The sequence below is a fragment of the Myotis lucifugus genome, unplaced genomic scaffold (genome assembly GCF_000147115.1).
Source record: "Myotis lucifugus unplaced genomic scaffold, Myoluc2.0 scaffold_132, whole genome shotgun sequence".
Lineage (NCBI taxonomy): Eukaryota > Metazoa > Chordata > Mammalia > Chiroptera > Vespertilionidae > Myotis > Myotis lucifugus.
The window spans coordinates 2,680,897-2,699,271 of record NW_005871180.1 but is presented as its reverse complement, the minus strand read 5'-3'; the positions used below and the strand labels follow the sequence as shown (position 1 = coordinate 2,699,271).

Sequence of the window (18,375 nt, the reverse complement as noted above, 5' to 3'; positions counted from 1 at the left end):
TATAAAAGCCAAAGCCGACCACACACACACACACACACACACACACACACACACACACACACTTTCAGTGCTATTAGGGTTGAGGCAGTGTCTGCATGAAATCAGTGTCCCAACAGATGCATGAGACACTCATGCAGGAAATAACCACACTATTTTCCTCTGTATTTACCTGACCTTTTTCAGAATATCTCACCCTATTGTGGTCCATGACATTTGGGGGTTGTTATTTTTTTCAGGCAATTGCGAATGCATTAGGGAGGTTCCAAAAAAGTGTTAACCATAAATTATTAAGAGCATGAGAAAAACAGTCTTGTAACAAACGTTGTAATGATTAGAAGAAAGGCAAGACTAACATATGACTGTGTGCCTGCCTTTGGAATTACAAGTCGATTCCATTTTAGGGAACGCTCTGTGTGTGGAAGCCAGAAGGAGTCAACTTCCTTACACAACAAGACAAACCATTTTTATAACAATATAGTATGCTGACAACTGGACTATTGGTATATAAAACATCTGGACTGTCTTCCCTAAGATTTAGAACCTGGAAGCCCTGAGTTAGAATCATGGCCCAACCACTAATGAGCTGGGTGACGCTGGGCAAGTACTTAATCTCTCAAAGTCTCCGTTTTCTTTTCTGCCCAATGGGAATAATATCGACTCCATAGGTTTTTGTGAAACTTATATGAGATAAACATTTTTTCCTGGCCTTTAGTAATAATTCAATGAAAGCTGGCTCTGTTGTCCACTCCCCTCAAAGTTGGTCAAATCAGTATTGTTAAAAACAAGACACCAGGCCCCAAATGGAGCTAGCTGCTTAGGCTAAGTCCCACATCACCAAATCAAGATTTAATTACAGTTTTGGCTCTTCCAGAATTGGAATCTTAAACCAGTCAATCAGGAATTGCCTGACCAGCCCTAGTTAGGTCATCTGATTGATACACCCTTGTTATCCCCTGAAGCAGGGGTGGGAACGTCCAGCCCCGAGGGCCATATAAGGCCTCAAAAGCATTTGGTCTGGCTCTGCCTAGGCATTAGGGGTGAGTTAATGAAATGTTTGACCAAATATAGCAGGCTAATTTTAAGTTGATAATTTTTTTTGGCAGACTTTTACAATTTTGTTAACACAAATACAATGTGTACACAATCTGTCTATTCATTTTCTTCGCTGCGTAGCCTGGCATTAGGATTGGTGACTGATGGCCAGCTGGGCTGCTCTTTCCACAATGGCTTTGAGGTTCTTTGAGGAGACATTGTGAGCAATCTCAGCACAGTAAGACTTGTTGCACAGCAGCAGCACTGCAAGCTCCTTGACATTATGGACCAGAAACTTCCAAAAGGCACTGGGCAGCATGTGCTTTGTTTTCTTGTTGCTCCCATAACCAATGTTGGGCCTCAAGATTTGGCCCTTGAATCTTCTCCATACCCTATAGTCAATCCCTCTGGATTTCCACCAGTTCTGCTCAATTTTGACATATCGGTCTGACTGGTGCCGGATGAACTTCTTGGTCCTCTTTTTGACAATCTTGGGTTTCATGAGGGGTCTGAGGGCAGCCATGGTGCCGAGTAGGAGATGGGTGCCACATCCGAAGGCAGCACCGAGGAAGAGCAAGTTGATAATTTGGAATGGCCCTCGAATGATGTTATAAATATCCAAATGGCCCTTGGCAGAAAAAAAGGTTCCCCACCCCTATAAGTGACCTTGCAACAAACAAGCCACTGTTTCATCTGCTATAACTTCCTTGTTCCTGCTCCCTCTCCCTATAAGTCTCATTTGGTACAGTCCTCAGAGGGCATTCTGTCTGCTAGATTGGATGCTGCTTAATTCATGAATCACCGAATAAAGCCAATAAGAACTTTAAAATTTACAGTTGAATTTTGTTTTTTAACAGTACTAAGAAATGGCGATTAAGAAATACATTTTATTTCTGCATAAACTATATATGAGAATCATTGAGTGCAAAGGGTTGCTATCTCCTCAATAAAGTTAATCTGCAAATGACACATTTGGAAAAAAAAGATGGAGTTCATTCCAGAACAATCATTTTAAACAAAAACAAAAGGCATTATTGGTGAGTAAGCAGTAGGCGAAGGGATCAGTACAAATGTTTAAGCAGTCAGCAATTCGGCTAATTCACCCAGGTGACTGATGGGGAGAAGGAAGATTGAAGAGCTAAATTTAGATAAAGAAATAGACTCTTCCTTAGAGAAAACTTGAACATACAATTGCACCACACATTTTTGAGTGAAAGACAGAACAGAAAAGATGTATGCCTCCTTTGTCCTTATCTCTTAAGGAAAACTGAGCAAAGGGTACATTCTTGAGGGATAGAGTAAGTGGCGGTGAACCATGTGTTTTCCAATATGACCTGGATGATGTGTCAGCGTCTGCAGTGCTCCAAACCCTGGGAGGATCCATAAAGCTGATGTATCAGAATCACAACCAATGACAAAGTTGACTTATTTCTTTGACATCAATAGCATTGTTCATCCAGAACTCATTCCTGAGGTCAACTCACTTGATAGGCCTCAGCATTGCAAAAAGAGGGAATTCCAGCTCAAGGTTGCAATTCAAACTGTGCCTCTGTTAAGTAGTTTTGATTCTTAAAAAGCAACTGTCAAACCCTCCTTGAACAAACTTCAGTTAGGCTCCTCTGAATCTTCTTCTCAGCTAGGCCTCAACCTTTGGACTTCCATGTCCATCTTTGCATTGCCTAATTTTAGCAGAATTCCTGCTAAGTCAGTTTAGCAAGAGTCCCCATTCTCAATATCTGATCACCCTTGGTTATCTGATTAAACTCCTCATCTCCTACCCTTGGTATCTGATCACCCTGTCTGCTTTCAGCAAGATCCCGTTAAGTCATTTTAGCCAGAACCCTCCTTACGCCTGATGTTTCCCCTTCGTCATTTTCCACTCCCTGGCCCCCACCCTGCTTCTTAGCTATAAATTCCCACTTGTATTTGGAATTGAGCCCAGTTCTATACTGAGATCTCTCTTTCCCTATTACAATAATAGTTCCTGAACAAAATTTATTTTCTCCACTTAACTTCTGTCTGGCTCTGGTTTTCTTTAACACTTCCCAGCCTGGTCACTCACCTATTCCCAGTCTTGGCTCCAATTACTTCTAACTGTTTCTCAATATCAAATACACCCTCAGAAGATGAAGATTCCCCACCAATAAAGATCTATGAAGGTTTGTTTATTTTGTTGGCCTAAAAAATCAAACCAAAAGAGAGGTTGTGGAAATCTTTGCTTTGTTTGAACAAATAACTCCAAGTGACAACTATTATTTAACTGTTTATGTTTCCCTGCTTAAAGATTATGCTGCTTCCCAGTCAGAGCTCTTATACTCATTAGGTAAGTCACAGATACATGGCACCTAATTACTTGAATTAATTTGACTAAGGGTCTTAATCTGAGTTATCTCCAGTTTCACTTCCTAGCTCACTTTTGCAGATTCTTCAGCCTCTTAATAAAGCTTTTTTTAAAAAAACAAACAAACAAAAAAAAACCTCTTTGGTCTATGACAAAATGAAGCTCTTTTTGCATGATTTCTCCAATCCCCCTCAGGCCATCCATATTCTTAGGCGTTTACTACTATCTTTTTTTTTTTAATATCGTTATTGGTTTCAGAGAGGAAGGGAGAGGGAGAGAGAGATAGAAACATTGAGGAGAGAAAAATCACTGATCGGCAGCCTCCTGCATGACCCACACTGGGGGTTGAGCTCACAACCTGGGCATATGCCCTGACCAGGAATCGAATCATGACCTCCTGGTTCATAGGTTGATGCTCAACCACTGAGCCACGCTGGGTTTTACTACTATCTTTACTGATCAAATCCCAGAATCTTAGACTTTAAGGCAAACTTAATCTCTCTCTATCTCTCTCTCTCTCTCTCTCGATATATATATATATATATATATATATATATATATATATATATATACACTAGAGGCCCGGTGCACAAAAATTTGTGCACTGGGGGGGAGGGGTGTGTGGGGGGTGTCCCTCAGCCCCACTTGTGCCCTCTCACAGTCTGGGACCCTTGGGAGATAACCACCTGCTGGCTTAGGCCCGCTCCCCGGGTGGCAGATGGCAGGCCCGATCCCTTGGTGCCTGCCCCGCCTCCCCGGGTTGTCCACACAGCAGGGCCAATCCGGGGGTTGGGGCGCCGCCCCAGGTCGGGTCGCACACGGGATGCCCAGATGGCGGCCAGGTGGGCCGGCGGATCGCTGCTGCCCCGCCCAGCCACCCCGGGTTGGGTCGCACACGGACGCCCGCCGCCCCGGGTCTCAGATAGCAGGCCCGGATGGCGGCAGGGCAGGTGGGATGGCGCTGTCCCGCCCTGCCTGCAGTATGCAAATTAGCCGCCATCTTTGTTGGCGGTTAATTTGCATATCGTGATGATTAGCCAATGGGAGGCATAGCGAAGGCACAGCCAATTACCATGTTTGTCTATTATTAGATAGGATATATATACATATATATTGTGTATACAATCTGTCTATTCAAAGAAATTTATTTCTTTGATATATATATATATATATATATATAAACTTTTGGCTTTAGATTCATAAAGTGTTGTATTCAATAGTAAGAATCTGTCTTTGGCTTTTATTGTGCAGGCTCTTCTCTCCACTTTTGAGTCCCTTGAGCTACCCAGTCCTCATTTACAGACCTGCCCCTTCCCAATTCTTTCCCTACTGCCTCCATCAGCAGATTTTTTGTTTCTGTTTGAACATCTGTCTCTCTCACTACCCTGAAGGCCTTCACCCTTATCCATCCCCAGTCATCCACATTGGACATCAGTCTCACATCCCAGGGCATCCAAGCCCCCTAGTTCCATTCTCAGTCACTCCTGCCTCCATCCCCTACCAGTGGCCGGCAAACTCATTAGTCAACAGAGCCAAATATCAACAGTACAACGATTGAAATTTCTTTTGAGAGCCACAATTTTTAAACTTAAACTATATAGGTAGATACATTGTTATTAACTTAATAAGGGTACTCCTAAAGCTTAGGAAGAGCCACACTCAAGGGGCCAAAGAGCCACATGTGGCTTGCGAGCCGCAGTTTGCCGACCACAGCCCTACACCCACTAAACAATGCAACACACCAGAGGCACCACTGTTTTCAACATAACCATTAGACTTTTCAGAACTTAATTTTTTCTTTCCATAAGCAATCAGGGTTTAGGTTGCCCATTCTGCCCAAGAGAAGTCTAGAAGAGACAATATAGGGACAAGAGTTCGTTTACTAAACCTTTGAGAGCTTTACAAATGCCAGGCACTTTTTTCAGCTCAGGTGAGCCCTGTGCTGAGCTGGGGCCTCATGTTCTTGGCCTGTGGTCCTGCTGGTCTCCTGACAGGCTGCTCATCCCTCAGGCATAGCTCAGCCCTGGGAGTCAAGGCCCCAGAAGCCACCAACCCAGTGGGAGTAGCAAGGTTTGTAGTAAGGTGAGAGGGCTGCGGTACTGAGTACATCTAAAGACCCTTCTGTTGTTTTCCTTCAAATAACTTCCAAAAGGGAGTATCTTAGAAAAATCTGAGAGCATTCAAAGAACAAAGATGTGAAAGGGGCTGGGAAATAGGACCCATGAGGAATGGGGAAAAGATGCTATGATTCTTAGTTTGAAGAAAAGAAAGCCTAGAGGCCATTTAACAACGGCCTGCAAGGTTTAAAGGGATATTCCTAGGAGGATGGAGACCAGCTGTTCACTGTCTCCAGCAAGGACAGAAAAGGGAAATGAGCTTCACCTTCCACGTGAGTGATTTAAACTAGAAAATACCCTCTGCCGATGAGCATATCGGACTTGGGGTAAATTATCAGGGACATCGGGGCCTCTCCTCTGCAGCGCTTCAAAGAGCCACGGAGCCGGTTTTCCTGGACAGTCAGTCAGGTGCGAGCCTGTCAGCAGGCAGAGGGGAGCCGAGGCCCAAACATCTCACCAGCCACATGAGCTTGTGACTTTGTTTTACAAATAGCCGGCACTTTTACCCTCACTGTGTAATAGATTTTGTTCCCTGGCATTTGCAGAATTGAGTCAGGGGAGAGGTAAAAGAGAAGGCATGCAAGGAATGAGAGAAGGAAGAGCAGCTGATTCATTTTCCATGGGAGAAAAAGGGAGACACTGCAAATAACTAAACGTAGGCCCTTAGTAACAGTCAATTTCTAAAGTAAGAATCTCACTTTTTCATATGAAAATTAGCTTCAGTATAAATGCACTAATGGGCCAGTTTTTTCCTTTCCTTCTGAGTTTCCTGGCATCCTTTCATACACTTCCTTTATGCCTTCAATATTAGCCTGTTTCAGTTTCCTGCACCATAAGAGCCAAAGACAGATCCTTACAATTGAATTCAACACTTTATGAATCTAAAGCCAAAAGTTTTGGTAGAATAATTACCACCTATTAAACTCAGACCCAGCACCTAATTCCTAGATATTTTTCTGAGTTTTAATTCCTTAAGACCTTTGGGTATCTCTCCAGCCTTCGGACTTCCTCATTAAGTCCAACACTGAGGCTGACTCCGCTGTCCCCAGAGGCAGCCACACCCGCTGGGCCAGGATGCTCAGAAACACGCCCCCAGGTCTCCATGCTCCATGGCCAGCAGGGCTGCGGCAGGGGCTGCACTCACAGTGTGGGAGAGTGGCGGCATCTGTCTCTGGCATCTGTTCCCGCTCAGAGCAGGCCCTGGGCGTGACAGGAGGACAAGACCCTTGTCTTTGAGGCTCATGCAGTGTCTGGTGGTCTGACTCTGAGGCAGCCATTCTCGGGCTCTCCCAGCTGGCAGCTGCCAGGCTGTGACCCCTCAAGAGCTTGGCCTTCTCTGTCTTGTTCACTGTGTGCACCCTGGTGCCTAGAACAGTGCCTGGCAGCGTGGGAGCGTCATCAATACTCACACTCATTGACGGAACAAAGTGCCAGAGCGGGAATGAGCCTCAGAGACCATCCATTCCCACCCCTCAGACGGAGAACGTTCGGCACAAGGCACAAGGCACAAGGCTTGTCATAATTTTTGAAAACCCTTTGGTAGCCTCATTTTCTCACCGTCGGAAATAAATACCTTTTCTAATGAATTAGTCCACGCTAAAATGTTTATGGTTGCTAATGGGTTAATCTCTCTCTCTCTCTCTTTCTCTCTCTCTCTCTCTCTCTCTCTCTCTCTCTCTCTCCACCAGCCCCTCCCTTGCTGGGCAACGGGCATTCATCCCCAGATGCAGAGAAGAAAGAAGTCTCTTCCACAGAGAGCCTGAATTTTTGAGTTGATGCCAAGAAACAGCCAGCTGGAGCAGAACCGGTTAAGATTAGGGTTTCACACATCTGCCAGGGACAGACTCTCCTGGCCGCCCCAGGAACTCGCGCTCACGTAGCCTCGCCCAAGTAGGGTGAACACAAAGTGAGCCCTCATGAGATGTAAGAGATGAGAGTGATGCTCCGGGGCCCCAGGGAGCCCTGTCCTCACCCCAGCCTGGGACTGCCTGCAAGTCCCGAGCAGCCAGGCTGTGCTGAGGGGACAGACCAAGTAAAGCAACTGACTAGAGCAGTCCCAGCTCTCAAGCCCAGCTGTGTGCCCAGAACCACGTGGGAGCTTTTAATTTTTATTTATCTAATTTTTTAATCCTCACTGGAGGATATGTTTTCACTGATTGTTGTGTGTGTGTTGTGTGTGTGTGTGTGTGTGTGTGTGTTTTAGAGAGAGAGGAAGGGAAGGGGGGAAAAGAGAGAGAGACAGAGACAGAGAGAGAGAGAAACAAAACAAAACATTTATTGGTTGCCTCCACACGTGACCTGACTGGGGATTGTACCCGAAACCAGGGTGTTTGCCCTGGCCGGGAATGGAACCCGAGACCCTTCTGTGCCCAGGACAACGCTCTAACCAACTGAGCCATACCACCCAGGGCCACCTGGGAGCTTTTTACTAAAAGAAGATCTGCTATGCCCTGCCTGGATCTACCAACTGTGTCAGAATTGCAGAAGGTAGGTCCCAGAATCAGTGCTTTTAAGAAATACTGTGATTCTGCCCAGCCAGTGTTGCTCAGTGGTTGAGTATCGACCCAGGAACCAAGAGGTCACCGATTCAATTCATGAACAGGGCACATGCCCGGGTTGTGGGCTTGACCCCCAGTAGGGGGCAGTCAATCAATGATTCTCTCTCATCATTGGTGTTTCTATCTCTCTCTTTCTCTCCCTTTCTCTCTCTGAAATGAATAAAAACATTTTTTTTTAAATCTACTGTGACTCTGACATCCAACCCAGTCTGGGAATAACTACCCTACTGGCTGATTGACCTACATTCCCTCCCTTCAATTCTTTCCCTATTGAGAGGGAATTTGGCTCATCAAGTTACACCAGTTGACTGTCAGCTTTTCTGTCATTTCCAGGATGACTTTAAATCTATGTTCCTCTGTGTCACATGTGAGCGGACATCCTGAAACTAAAATCTCTGTGAGTTGGGAGATGAAAAATGAGTGTAAAAATGTATTTATTCAATTCAAGAAATCCTAGCACCCTCTCTCACGGAGAGGGGTAGTGAAGGTGAATAAGGCACATTCCTTTATCTCCAGAGATGGGCATCGTGGTGGGAAGCTGGGCACCGTGGAGGGAAGCTGGACACGTCAACAGCTGGGCAGCAGAATGTGGCAGAAGCAGCAGTGCCCGGGCGGAAGCAATCTTTGTTAGGACTGGGCTCTGGGAGGATTATGTCCCATCAGAATCTGAAAAATCATGATCCTTCTACTGCACCTGCAGGCTCTATCCACAGCGTGTTCCAGGTGAGGGGACCCCTAAGGCCTCTGAGGTTAGCTCTCTCCCTTTTGTGCGTATCTGGCTCTGGCCCTTCACTGCTTATTCTGGAGCTGGGCTCTTGGGTGAGTCCATGGGAGGAGCCTTGTGCTTAAGCTCCAGCCCGAGGCTCTGCGGCTCCATCTCCCTCTGTGGCCGAGGCACTGTTCTGACACATGCCCCTGACTCCAGTTTCTTCCCTGGCTTCTCTCGCCCCCTCTCCTGCCCCTGAATCTTTGCTGCAAACCACACCTGCTGCCTCTTCTGGCTCTCCATGACCTTGGCCACCCGCCCTGGGAAATGTCACTCTTCCCTGCCACACCCAACCCTGATACCATACTCTGCCTGCTTCATTTCCCGCTGTTCCCTTTACCCGTCATTCTTCCTTCCCTCAACCCCTCCCCTTATTCTGTCTTAATGGAAGCATCCGATAATATGAGTCATGCGTTGAAAGTGCCCGCTTAGAGGATTTTATGTATAAATGACTGTTTTCTTTATTTACTAAATTTTTTAAAGAATTCATTATTACCACCATACAATTAATTTAGCCAATAATTTATCCTAAAGCAATGCCCTTTTACATGTGTTTGTCTCTATTTCTGTTTCTTAATAATGGCACTTGCTGCTTCTATTATAGACCTAAAGAGTTAGATAATATTCATTTATATAAATTCTCAACCTTCACTATAATTATCTTGGGTGATTTTAAGAAACACCTGGCCGGTGTTGCTTAGTGGTTGAGCATCGACCTATGAACCAGGAGATCACAGTTCGATTCCCAGTCAGGGTACATGTCCCCGGCTTTTGGGCTTGATCCCCAGTAGGGGCCAAGGAGGAGGCAGCTGATCAATGATTCTCTCTCATCATTGACGTTTCTATCCCTCTTTCCTTTTCCCTTCCTCTCTCCAAAATCAATAAAAAACATATTTAATGAGGCAGGGATAGAAGGGGCCATTGGGGGTTGGGGGGAAAGAGACATATGTAATACTTTCAATACTTTTCAATACTTTGTTTGTTTTAATTTAAAAACAAACAAACATATTTTTCAAAAAAGAAACACAATGCCTGGCCTCTACCTTCAGATATTTCAGTTCAATTGGTCTGAAGTCAGGTTCTGCATCACTATTTGAAACATCCTTCCCAGGAGATGCTAATGTGCAGCCAGGCTTAAGATTTACTGATTTATAGGAAAATCCTTCATGATAAATGTATACTCAAATAGTCAATTCCCAGAAGTCTTGATTTGAAGAAGTCAGTGGCTTCTTAACTATATTTTTTGAGGCAAAGCAAGAGATCTTAAAGCCCACTCCACCCCATCCACTCCAAATACCAGTTTAAAGAAAATCTCTGTGATAAAGAGTTTAAAAGCAACAAACACATGCATTTACATTCAAAACAATGATATATACACTTTAATGATATCTCAGAAATTTTATAATTTGCTACTTTTTTATAACTTATTAAAAAACACAAATTCACTGGTAGCATGTCACCAATGATCTGTTCCTGAACAAGTAAACGTGAGGGAAATTATATCATCATTGTCTTCAGCAATAGGCATATGGATGAATAGCGTTGAAACAATAACACATCCATATGTGGATTAAAGACTAGTTACTGGAAAATAATAAGCCAAAAACACTCTGTATGAAAATACCTACCATGAACACTATCACCAGCACCAAACATCAGTCGAACTGACAAGAATTCATTATTTAGCCCTGGCCGGTTTGTTTCCGCGGATAAAGCGACGGCCTGCAGACTGAAGGGTCCCAGGTTCGATTCTGGTCAAGGGCACATGCCCGGGTTGCAACTCGTATGCCCAGTAGTGGGTGTGCAGGAGGCAGCCAGTCAATGATTCCCTCTCATCATTGATGTTTCTTTCTCTCTCTCCCTCCCTTCCTCTCTGAAATCAATAAAAAAAAAAAATTTCTTTTCTGTAAAACACAGGAGCACCAGGGTATAAAATTTAAAAAAAAAAATTTCTTTTAAAGAATTCATTATTTAAAAACATGACTATCCTGGCCAGTGTGGCTAAGTGGTTGAGCATCAACCTATTAGGGCACATGCCCAGGTTTGTGTGCTTGATCCCCCGTCAGGGTGTGTGCAGGAGGCAGCTGATCAATGATTCTCTCTCTCTCTCTCTCTCTCTCTCTCTCTCTCTCTCTCTCTCTCTCCTTTCATCTCTGAAATCAATAAAAAATATATTTTAAAAAAAAATAAATAAAAGCATGACTAGCAGCCAGCTGAAATTACAACCACATTTACACAAGTGATATAAGGCATTCTTTCCCTAATTTGAAAAAATTCCTGGAGTGCTCACTCAGTCCTTGCTTCATAATGTAACCAATATTAGTAGCACAGCAGTCAATGTCTTAGAATACTGATGTAGTATGATTATTGGTAATGAAATCCATTTACTATAAAACATAATGACTCTTAATTACTTAATAGGTTAATGGTAAGTAGCTCTAATTGAACATAAAAAATAAAATTTATGAAATCTTGCCTCATTTGCCCCAAAGAATCCCCCAAAACCACACATTTTTAAATCTGTATCAAACCATAAGGAGGACACTCCTGGTCAAGGATCATACTATGAGGTTTCTAGTTTTTTGAGGGATGGAAATTACCACCTTTTGAGAAGAAAAAAGTGTTTTGTTTTGTTAAATGCACAGTCAGGTACAAACCTGACCTGCCTGGTTACAAATACCTCCCTGGAAACAAACATTTGTTATTCCAATGAATGTATTTACTAATCACCTGCTCTGTCAGACAAGAATAAAATGTGTCTTTAATAACTGAGGTGTACATACCAAGCACAGAAAAAGAAATCACTTTGAATCCCAAGGGTGAATTTGGAATAGCCTGAATGATTCATCCATGTTTTTGATGGAAAATATTTCTTTTCTCCAAAATAGCAATTTCTAAAGATTGAGAAAGAGAAAAAACATCATTCTAAAAAAAATAGCAATATAAACCAATATAAATTCAAATATCCAGATCAAACAGGACCAATAAGATCTGAATATAAGAAAATCCAGTCTCTGATTCCCTTTGCAAAGATACTAGAATTTTAAGGCTTAGCTCAAATGGAAAAATTAAAGCTTAATTTTTGCTCATTCTCAGTCTCTCAATTTCCAGTAACACAATAGCTGTCAGTTCCTGGAAATGTAGAAGCTTGCAATTTGAGCATAATTACTTTAATAAGTGTAAAATATATCCTATAAGTATAAAACATTTTAATTGTGCAAGTTTAAAACTACAATGAGAACTGCTATTTTTAAGTTTCTGGAGAGCAGGAAGTTCATGTGGTTTTCATCTCAGGACCTTCCAATACCTGGCACAATACTTTTTATATTACAGGCGTTACCAAAAACATAGTGCTTCCGCTAACTGATGGGCCTTCCTGCTTCCTCCGCATAAGCAGCCCCCCCCACCCACCCCCCTCCAAAGAGGCATCTTCCAGAAGTCACCATAAGCACAGCAGCTTAGGAAAAAAACCGTCCCTTCTATTAAGTGAGGGACACTTTCAGTCAGTTACCAGCGCCTGTGTTTAATAGAGCTTTGTCTCCAAGCTCACTGAACCAGCAAGCCCTCAAAATTTTTGGGGGGCTCATCCCAGCTACCGCTCTCCTACAGGGACTCTGTGAGGCAGCAATAGAACCCACATCTGACAAGAATAAGTTTCAAGCTTTCCAGGGTTTTGCTCCCTTTCTCAGATAATCAAGCCTTACTCTCACCACTCACCAGCATGTCCCGAATGTCTTCTCTCAGGCTGCCATAAGAAAATACCAAAGAGTAGGTGGCTTCAACAACAGGAAGCTATTTCCTCGCAGTTCGGGGGGCTGGGAGTCCAAGATCTAGGTGCAGGCCAATTCCGTTCCTGCGTTCCTAAGGAAGAGGGGAGGCACCGGGTTCTACTGAGAGGCTTCAGTGATGTCTGCAGGCCACTAGTTCAGGAGAGTCACTGGAACGGCCGCGTTTTGTAAAAATCACAGTGTAAGAGCCTTCCTTTTTCATAACATAAAACTTACCATTTTAACCATTTTTAAGCATACAGCTCTTTGGCATTAAGTACATTCCCATTGTTGTGTAACCATAACCACCATCTTTTTCCAGTATTTTTTCATCTTCCCCAATTGAAGCCCTGTACCCAATAAATATAACTCATTCCCCTCCCCCAGTCCCTGACAACCACCAGTCCACATCCCACTTTCTGTCCCCATAAATTTGACTACTCTAGGAACCTTATATAAATGAAATTCCACATTCTTTGTCCTTTTGTGATTGTCTTATTTTATTTACCATAATGTCCTCCAAGGTTTACCCATTTTATGGCATGTGTTGGAATTTTCTTCCTCTTTAATAAGGAAATAGAGGCCCGTTGCACAACATTTGTGCACTGGGCGGGGGGGGGGGGCGCCCTCAGCCCAGCCTGTGCCCTCTCACAGTCCGGGAGCCCCACGAGGTAGACCCTGCCCACCCAGCTGGGATTTCACAATCGATCCCACCCTGCAGAGGGAGGCACCAGCCACCTGCTACAGCCCACTGGTCGGTGGCCTGGGTGTCCCTCTTTGGGGTGATTGTGGAGCCCCTCGATTGATCGATCACCCCGCTGGCTGGTGACCTGAGCCTCCCTCTGCAGGGTAATCATGGGGCAATGGCCGGGCCCCTGACCAATTGCATTGCACCCGCCATGGCTGGCCTGGCACCAGTGGGTGTCATAGTGTGGTTGTCCAGAAGGTCGTCAGGAAGGTCGTTCTGCTGTTTGGTCGTTCAGTCAATTTGCATATTAGGCTTCTATTATTATAGACTAGAGGCCCGGTGCATGAAATTCGTGCACAGGGGGTGTCCCTCAGCCCAGCCTGCACCCTCTCCAATCTGGGACCCCTCGAGGGATGTCCGACTGCCCGTTTAGGCCCGATCCTGGTGGGATCGGGCCTAAATGGGCAGTCAAACATCCCTCTCACATTCCAGGACTGCTGGCTTCCAACCACTCGCCTGCCTGCCAGCCTGATCACCCCCTAACCACTCCCCTGCCAGCCTGATCAACACCTAACTGCTCCCCTGCTGGCCTGATTGTCCCTAACTGCCCTCCCCGGCTGGCCTGGTCACCCTTAACTGCCCTCCCCTGCTGGCCCAGTCACCCCTAACTGCCCTCCCATGCCAGCCTGGTTGCCCCCAACTGCCCTCCCTGCAGGCCTGGTCCCCCACAACTGCCCTCCCCTGCAGGCCTGGGTCCCCCACAACTGCCCTCCCCTGCAGGCCTGGGTCCCCCACAACTGCCCTCCTCTGCAGGCCTGGTCCCTCCCAACTGCCCTCCCCTGCTGGCCATCTTGTGGTGGCCATCTTGTGTCTACATGGGGGCGGCCATCTTGTGTGTTGGAGTGATGGTCAATGTGCATATTACCTCTTTATTATATAGGATAATACTCCACTATATATACACCATAGTTCATTTACCCACTCATCCATCAATGGACAATTGGGTTGCTTCTGACTTTTGACTATTGTGAATAATGCTACTCAATGAACATTGGTGTACAAATATCTATTCAAGTCCCCACTTTCAAATCTTTTGGGTGTATACCCAGAAGTAGAATTGCTGGGTTATATGGTAATTCTATGTTTAACTTTTTGAGGAACTGCCCTACTGTTTTCCACAGCAGTTGCACTATTTTACATTCCCTGCAGCAATACACAAGGGTTCTAAATTTCTCCACATCCTCAACATTTATTTTCTGTGGGGTTTTTTTAAATATCCACTGTAATGTGTGTGAAGTGGTATCTCTTTGTGGTTTTGACTTGTATTTCCATAATTATTAGCAAAGAGTTTTTCTTTTTGGAACAGAAAAAGGAAAACTATAGCTCCAAAGATTTAGGTAGGAAGATGGTCCTAGAAAATGGAAGCAAACATACAGAACTACAGTAAAAGAGAGAGAATAATGTGGGAATGCAGCTCTACAAATGTTAATCTCCAAAGCAGTCTTTAAAAATAAATGTATTATTATCTTAAACAATAAAAAATCAGGAAAGTACCACTGCCCTCAGGGATTAGAAAGAAATTGAATTTCGATGAATAAGCTTACAGTACAAAAGCTATATGCAGAATACAAAAAAAATAACTATAGCAACATTTCATATATATATATATATGTGTGTGTGTGTGTGTGTATATTTATATATATATATATATATATATATATATATATATATGTGGAGGGAATTCAATCTATCATGAGTTCATTCTCACAATGATGAATCAAAGTGATAAAAATCTTGGAGCTCACTAGAAGACAGGATCAAAAATTCCTGTGTCACTTTAAAAATCTAAACCTTGTGTTTTGTCAGCCGACATTTTTGCCCAGAAGTTTGAAGTTAAGCAAGATTCTCTAGGAGAGGAATCAAGATAAAGGATTAGCAATAGGAAATTTGGCATCAGGCAAGGGATTGTTACAGAAAAAAATGTCATTGTCTTCCTTCCTCACATACACACAGAAAGGGCTGTACATCCATAACATAACCATAGGTTTTAAAAAATGTGAACTAATTCACCTAACATATAGGTTAACTTAGAGTCGGCATTTGAAAATTCACTCTTAACAAGTAGAACCAAGATGGTGGTGTAGGTAAATGCCAATACTCACCATCTCCAACTACCACATCAAAATTACAACTAAAATACAGAACAACCATCATTCAGAACTGCCTGAAATCTGACTGAATGGAAGTCTTACAACCAGAAAAGTAAAGGAGAAAGTACATTGAGACTGGTAGCAGGGGCAGAAGAACAGAACCGGCTGATCTGACACCCACATATAGTGTTTTTTTTAAAATCAGGTGGGTTATCTCCACTGTGGAGGCCTCCTACGAGAATCCAGGGGTCCCAGCCCCACACCAGACCCCCGGCCCAGGGTCCCCGAGCTGGGAAGAGAACTCCCCATAACTTTGGACTGTAAAAACCAGCAGGGACTGTAGCTGAGTAACACAGAGGCTGGTGGAGACCCAGACAATTCCTCTTAAAGGGCCGGTGCACAAACTTACACCGGCTGGTTCCCTCTGGGCTCTGGTGCTGGGTGGCAGCTTTGGGAGTACCAGGGACGTACAGACAGGAACTGGATTGTCTGGCATTGGAGCAGGGACTCAGGGGCAGCTTTCTCCCATATGGGGTTGCTTGCAGGGATCATTGTTTCTGTGCTGGGATCTCCCTGATTGCAGAGCTGACTGGCAGCCATATCTGGGTTTCCATCAGCCTGGCACACACTGTTCGCTCCACCCTGGTTATTCCCTGAGACGCCACCCCATCCAATTTTCACCTCCACCCAAGCTGTTTGTAGTGGCTTTTCCATACAAATGGCCTGTCCTGGCTCAAGCTTTCTAAAATCTCTCAAACAAGCAATAGCTAATGTTGGCATGCCCCATACCTATCAATAAGATGCCTAGCTGGTTTGGCTCAATGGATAGAGAGTCAGCCTGTGGACCAAAAGGTCCCTGGTTCAATTCCGGTCAAGGGCACATACCTTGGTTGCAGACTCCTTCCTGGCCCAGGCCCTGGTCAGGCCACGTGCAGGAGGCAGCCAATCAGTGTGTCTCTCTCACATCGATGTTTCTCTCTGTCTTTCCCTCCATCTTCCACTCTCCCTGAAAATCAATAGAAAAATATCATCAGTGAGTATTAACAAAAAATAAAAAAAAATGAGAGGCCTAAGACCAGGCACTAGCACCAGCCTGCCTTGTTTCACAGCTTGGCCTCCCCTGGGAACTTCCAAGCCCAACACAAGTAGCAGCCATCTGCAGATCATTCTGTAGATCCTGCTGGGTGACCTCAGACAGTGGCTTACTTTGTACCTACTAGAAAGCCCCAGAGCCAGTGCACCCAGTAGACAGCTTCAGACCATACCAGATTACAACTCTACACATTCACAAGTGACACATTCAAGGGACAGACTCAGTGAGCACCAAAGCCCCACTGAAGCAAGTTTTGCACCATAGGGGTGTCTCCTGCATAGCAGCTCTTCCACTGTAGTAGCAGCTGGTCCTCACAGCCAATTGGCCTGGAGTTCAAGTCCTCCCAGTGACACCAATAGCAATTAAGGCTCAACTACAACAAGACTATGTACACAGCCCACACAGGGGTGCACATAGAGCTCCCAGCTCAAGTGACTGGGGAAGCTGAGCCACTGGGCCCTGCAGGACAACTATGACAAAAGGTTACTCTACCAATTCCAGGAGATATAGCATCTCTACCTAATACATAGAAACAAACACAGGGAAGCAGCCAAAATGCGGAGACAAAGAAATACATCACAAATTAAAGAAACAGAAGCAAGCAAACTACTGGATACAGAGTTCAAAACAACAGTTATAAGATTGCTCAAGAATCTTAAGGACAGCTTCAAGGGACTTACTGAGAATTTCAAGGATCTTTGTGAGAATGTCAAGGAAATTAGTGAGAACATCAAAGACACGAAAAAGGACCAGGCAGAAATTAAGTATATACTCACTGAAATAAAGAATAATTTATAGGGATTCAACAGTAGAGTAGAATCACATCAATGATTTGGAATATGAGGAAACAAAAATCACACAATCAGAAGAGCAAAAAGAAAAAAGAATCCAAAAATATGAAGACAGTATAAGGAGCCTCTGAGACAACTTCAAGCATACCAACATTAGCATTATGTGGGTGCCAAAAGGAGAAGAGAGAGACTAAGATATTGAAAACCTATTTGAAGAAATAATGACAGAAAACTTCCCCGACCTGGTGGAGAAATAGTCTTACAAGTCCAGGAAGCACAGAGTCCCAAACAAGAGGAACCCAAAGAGGCATCATAATTAAAATGCCAAGGGTTAGAGACAAAGAGAGAATCTTAAAAGCAGCAAGAGAAAAGCAGTTAGTTACCTACAAGGGAGTGCCCATATGACTATCAGCTCATTTCTCAACAGAAACTTTGCAGGCCAAAAGGGAGTAATAAGAAATATTTAAAGCCACTCAGCCACCTGAAGCCATGTCCTCCAGGGCCAGCATGTATGCCCTGCAGCGCTTGGTGGAGCAGCTCAAGCTGGAGGCCAGTGTGGAGAGGATCAAGGTCTCTCAGGCAGCTGCCGAGCTTCAGCAGTACTGCATGCAGAATGCCTGCAAGGATGCCCTGCTGGTCAGTGTTCCAGCAGGCAGCAACCCTTTCCTGGAGCCCAGATCCTGTGCTTTACTCTGAAGACTGGAAAGAAGTTCACTAAGGAAGCTTTCAGGCACAAAGTGATGAATGACTGCCTCCAAGTCTCATGAAAACATTTTTTTCTAACCAAATGACTTACATATTCAGACCTTCCCTGTGGCCTGGTCCTATAGCCAAAATTCTACAGAAATTGATGAGTGTCAACTCAAATTAGGAAACTGGGTGAAGGAGTAGACTTTTAAATAATAACTAGAGGCCCGGTGCACAAAAATTTGTGCACTCGGGAGGGTCCCTCAGCCCAGCCTGTGCCCTCTCACAGTCTGGGACCCCTCAGGGGATGACCACCTGCTGATTTGGCCCGCTCCCCAGGGGATTGGGCCTAAGCTGGCAGTCAGACATCCCTCTGGCAACCCGG

The 18,375-nt window shown here is 44.5% G+C and overlaps 1 protein-coding gene and 1 pseudogene across 1 annotated transcript; one reads left to right on the top strand and one right to left on the bottom strand.

Annotated features, from left to right (window-relative positions):
- Positions 1 to 1,118: 1,118 nt before the first annotated feature.
- On the bottom strand, positions 1,119 to 1,578 carry LOC102422802 (annotated as a pseudogene).
- A 16,214-nt stretch (positions 1,579 to 17,792) lies between these two features.
- Positions 17,793 to 18,111, top strand: LOC102422498 (guanine nucleotide-binding protein G(I)/G(S)/G(O) subunit gamma-10). The gene has a single exon (XM_006094298.3). It carries the CDS (start codon positions 17,793 to 17,795, stop codon positions 17,997 to 17,999), a length of 207 nt encoding a protein of 68 aa, XP_006094360.1. The 3' UTR covers positions 18,000 to 18,111.
- Positions 18,112 to 18,375: the final 264 nt, after the last annotated feature.

Bases quoted from the DNA above. Each gene is read 5' to 3' on its own strand.
- LOC102422498 (XM_006094298.3), top strand. From the start codon at position 17,793: ATGTCCTCCAGGGCCAGCATGTATGCCCTGCAGCGCTTGGTGGAGCAG.